Here is a 3,685-nt window from a genome sequence, read left to right on the forward strand (position 1 = left end):
TACGTACGTACGACGTAGAGTATATATATATATATATATATATATATATATATATATATACATATATATATATATATATATATATTATGTATGTTTATATCTATAGCTCATAATTTTGTATAAACACGAATGCAAATATAATGGAAAATTTTAGTTTACTTTGTGAAATTTCTCAAGCTTAGAATTTTTTTCTCTGCACTGTTGTTATTGTAGAGTGAACACACATTCACGTTGGCGCTCCATCTGGCTATAGCTCATAATCTAATGAGTACTATCTAAAAGTTTCGGTTTCAATGCGAGGGAAGTGTCTAGTCATTGGATTGTTATAGCCTATCCCCGTTCTGTAGTCCACTTCTGCGCCTCATAACTCAAGACACACGCTAAATGGTATGCTTTTGATACGAATACTATCTTCCACTGCGTAGCTGCCGCCTCAGAGCTTCTGGAAAATCGGTGAGTACAAACGCGTGGTGAAACGGCTGGATGAAGGAATTCACAACTGCGATATAGTGCAGGCGGTAAGTATGCCGTTCGTCAACCGGCGTACGGTGCGATGTGTTCGGTTGGTAGTGTGGGTCTTGCGGAGGTTCTGAATGTCTGTTTGTCTCTGTACGATATCACATTACTGCTCACGATGTGTGGTTGTACATTGGCATTGGTACATGTATTGGTGGTAGACAAAGTGTTGTGGGAGTTGGTTTACATATGTACGGTGAATATTCATATTTCCTTTTATTTGGGTACTTGTATGTTCTAACTTCTATTGCACCCGCTTTACACGTCTTTTTGTAACGCACAATTGGTTGTATACTATAGTTATAGAGACATGCTGCATTCATCCAACATCAATAAATCTCAAGGTTCGCAAAGCACATATCGAAATTTTAATGATTCGATTAGAGTTTGCGTATGTAGAGTACAATCAATTGTGTCTATGCAAACAATCGACTTCAAAGGAGAAATACATTTTCCACATACCGCGAGTAATTAATGCGACACATAGAGAGAGGGCATACATCCAACTCAATGCTGGAATATCCGGCGGGCTTCATAGTCTGTACGCACGAATCTTACTGATTTAAGGTGCAGAGCTTTGTGTACCTTTCTCACAAGGCGTGACACACAATGCCTGATTGGGTATATGGCACGCTATTCACAGATGATAAAAGAAAGGGCGGCAGTTGAGCACGAGTACACAAAAGCGCTGGAGAAATGGGCCGAGAAGTGGCACAAGCACTATACAAGGAAACCCGAATATGGAACGCTGATGGAAGGCTACGACGCGCTTCTAAACCAGGCCAAGCAATGTGCAAATATACACGAGACCGTGAGCAAGTATGTCTGCGACAGGCGACAAGCGCAGCCTTGCAGCCTTGCATGATTGGGTGCCAGCTTTATGCCATACGTGAGTGTACAGGAGTGTTCTAGGGTCAATTGCGATGGTACACTTAGAAAGTATATGCTTATTGTCACTTCCCATGTTTTGGGGCTATGCACGGTGTGTGTGCAGTTGATTGGCATAGCTGCGTTCTCGTGTTGACTCAAGATGCGTCTAAAAGTTTTGTGGGAACTGCTGCGACTAGAATGTTGAATAGGATATCTGATATATCCCTCACGAGAGTCGGAGTATATATATGAATGCGTGCATTACTTTGCCTGCAAACTAGAATGTTTTGAACAAAGATTACCTGAAGCGTAGCATCTTGTATTTGATTGCTATCTGATTTCTCGTACACTCTTGCTTAACTTGAATTTGTTTATCCATGCAATAGTAATCTCATAGCGCTGGCAGATTCCGAAATGCCGAACTACAAAAAAGAACAATATACGAGGGGGTTCCTGGGTGGATATAAGCAGACAAAGACAGCGGACGCCGGCTTCAGCAAAGCCCAGGCACAATGGTACAAGCTCGACAGCAAGACAAAGTCGCAGCATAAGTCATACGAGAACGCGTGCAAATCCAGGTATGGCCTGGTTCAGGCGCTTTCTAGGCTTTTGCAGTTTGCACATGGCCAGTTGGATTGTACGTCACGCTTTCGGCAAGCGTTTCTTTTGTAAGCAATAGCCACACCAAGGTACATCACTCATATATGCCTGTTTTACACGTACTCTAACACTGCAACAATACAACGCACGCCCATACATACTGTACTCGCGCCCAAGCACCACAGGCAGGTCGCCTTGATGACGAACGTGCCGGTTAGCTATAGCATGATTTCTGTTGCCATGGGTACCACTACCATGACGATACGGATCTATTACCCCCATGTGTAGGCGGTAGTAAGCGTAACATGTGTCCTCATCTCCCAATGATTGTCTGACGATCCAATCCACGCCACTCTATTCCCATCTGTGCACCAGGGTCAAGGCGCAGGAGGCACTGCAAGCAGCTGTGGCCAGCTCAGACCACACCACGGAGCAGGTGCGGAAGCTGGAGGATAAACTGACTGCCGCGCAAGCGGAGGAGGTCAAGAGGAAGGTAAGCCCATGGGCTCAGCCAATGAGTTCGCATTGTTTACGTATTGGAGTGTCGTTTACGTATTGGAGTGTCGTTTACGTATTGGAGTGTCGTTTACGTATTGGAGTGTCGTTTACGTATTGGAGTGTCGTTTACGTATTGGAGTGTCGTGACCACTCGCCCGCCTTAGCAGAGCGACACCACACGAGTGCTGCAGTCTCACCTTTTGGTCCTATCTATCCGAGTTTTGTAGCAGAGATCTGAGTTTCATAGAAAGATTTTATCATGACTTGTACCTTTTGACCGTTGTGCAGCTTGCCAACGGGTATATTTAATCTCTGACACGCAAGAGTATATCGGATGTCTCATCATAGACAATGTTGAGATACGTTCCTCAAGCGCTTTCCTCTATATTTAGCCGCCAATGCGTACGAAGTATACCATTGGGGGTTGTTTTGTGATCTTTGTTTTCTAATAACTCTCACAGGGTAAATACGAAGCCGCCGTAGACGCGCAACTGGCAGATAAGCCTCGGTACATGAACGACATGACCACGGAGTTCAATCTCTGCCAGGTACGGAAGTCTCACTCCTTGATACGATACAGATAACGTGGTGTAGCGAGTGCACACGGCCCTCTGACCGCGTTACTGTATAGTGTATAGCTTTGTGGTTACAGTCTATGCGACGTCTCTCATTTGATGACGCGTAAATTCAGCTCCCTCTCGTCCACTGGTGTATGGGTTTATCACATTTGTCGTCTTAGATCGTCTTTCTCCGACCCAAAAGTTATCAGGAGTCTTGTGCTGGTGTGTGGTACAAATCACACTCGCATCTCATACGCCCATATACTGGTTGCTCACGTATGCATAACAGGAAACCGAGATGCACCGAGTCAGTAAAGTGAAAGAAGTTACCATTCAAGCAGTACATCATTTGGATGTGACACAAGTGCCCACGCACAAAGCTATGTTCTCAGACGCGCTCAATCAACAAGAAATGATCAGCCCTCAGGAAGACATCCAGGCCTATGCTAAATCACACGGCGTGGAGATGGATATGGAATGGCCTCAGGTATTGCCATATATATACATATATACATATAAATACATACATACATACATACATACATACATATATATATATATATATATATATATATATATATATATATATATATATATATATATACTAGACTACTACTACACACAACGGTACTAACCGTAAC

The 3,685-nt window shown here is 43.6% G+C and overlaps 1 protein-coding gene across 1 annotated transcript in view; it reads left to right on the forward strand.

Moving 5' to 3' along the window:
• The window catches only part of SARC_06060 (hypothetical protein), a gene marked incomplete at its 5' end in the record, with an annotated part of 8,365 nt that overhangs the window by 2,345 nt on the left and 2,335 nt on the right, over window positions 1-3,685 (forward strand). The window contains 6 exons of the mRNA XM_014300049.1: window positions 426-518; window positions 1,160-1,335; window positions 1,773-1,964; window positions 2,362-2,479; window positions 2,946-3,032; window positions 3,334-3,531. Of these exons, the coding sequence (XP_014155524.1) occupies window positions 426-518; window positions 1,160-1,335; window positions 1,773-1,964; window positions 2,362-2,479; window positions 2,946-3,032; window positions 3,334-3,531 (864 nt within the window). The remainder of the gene's footprint in view (window positions 1-425; window positions 519-1,159; window positions 1,336-1,772; window positions 1,965-2,361; window positions 2,480-2,945; window positions 3,033-3,333; window positions 3,532-3,685) is intronic.

Source organism: Sphaeroforma arctica (genome assembly GCF_001186125.1).
Source record: "Sphaeroforma arctica JP610 unplaced genomic scaffold supercont1.418, whole genome shotgun sequence".
In the NCBI taxonomy this organism is placed as follows: Eukaryota; class Ichthyosporea; order Ichthyophonida; genus Sphaeroforma; species Sphaeroforma arctica.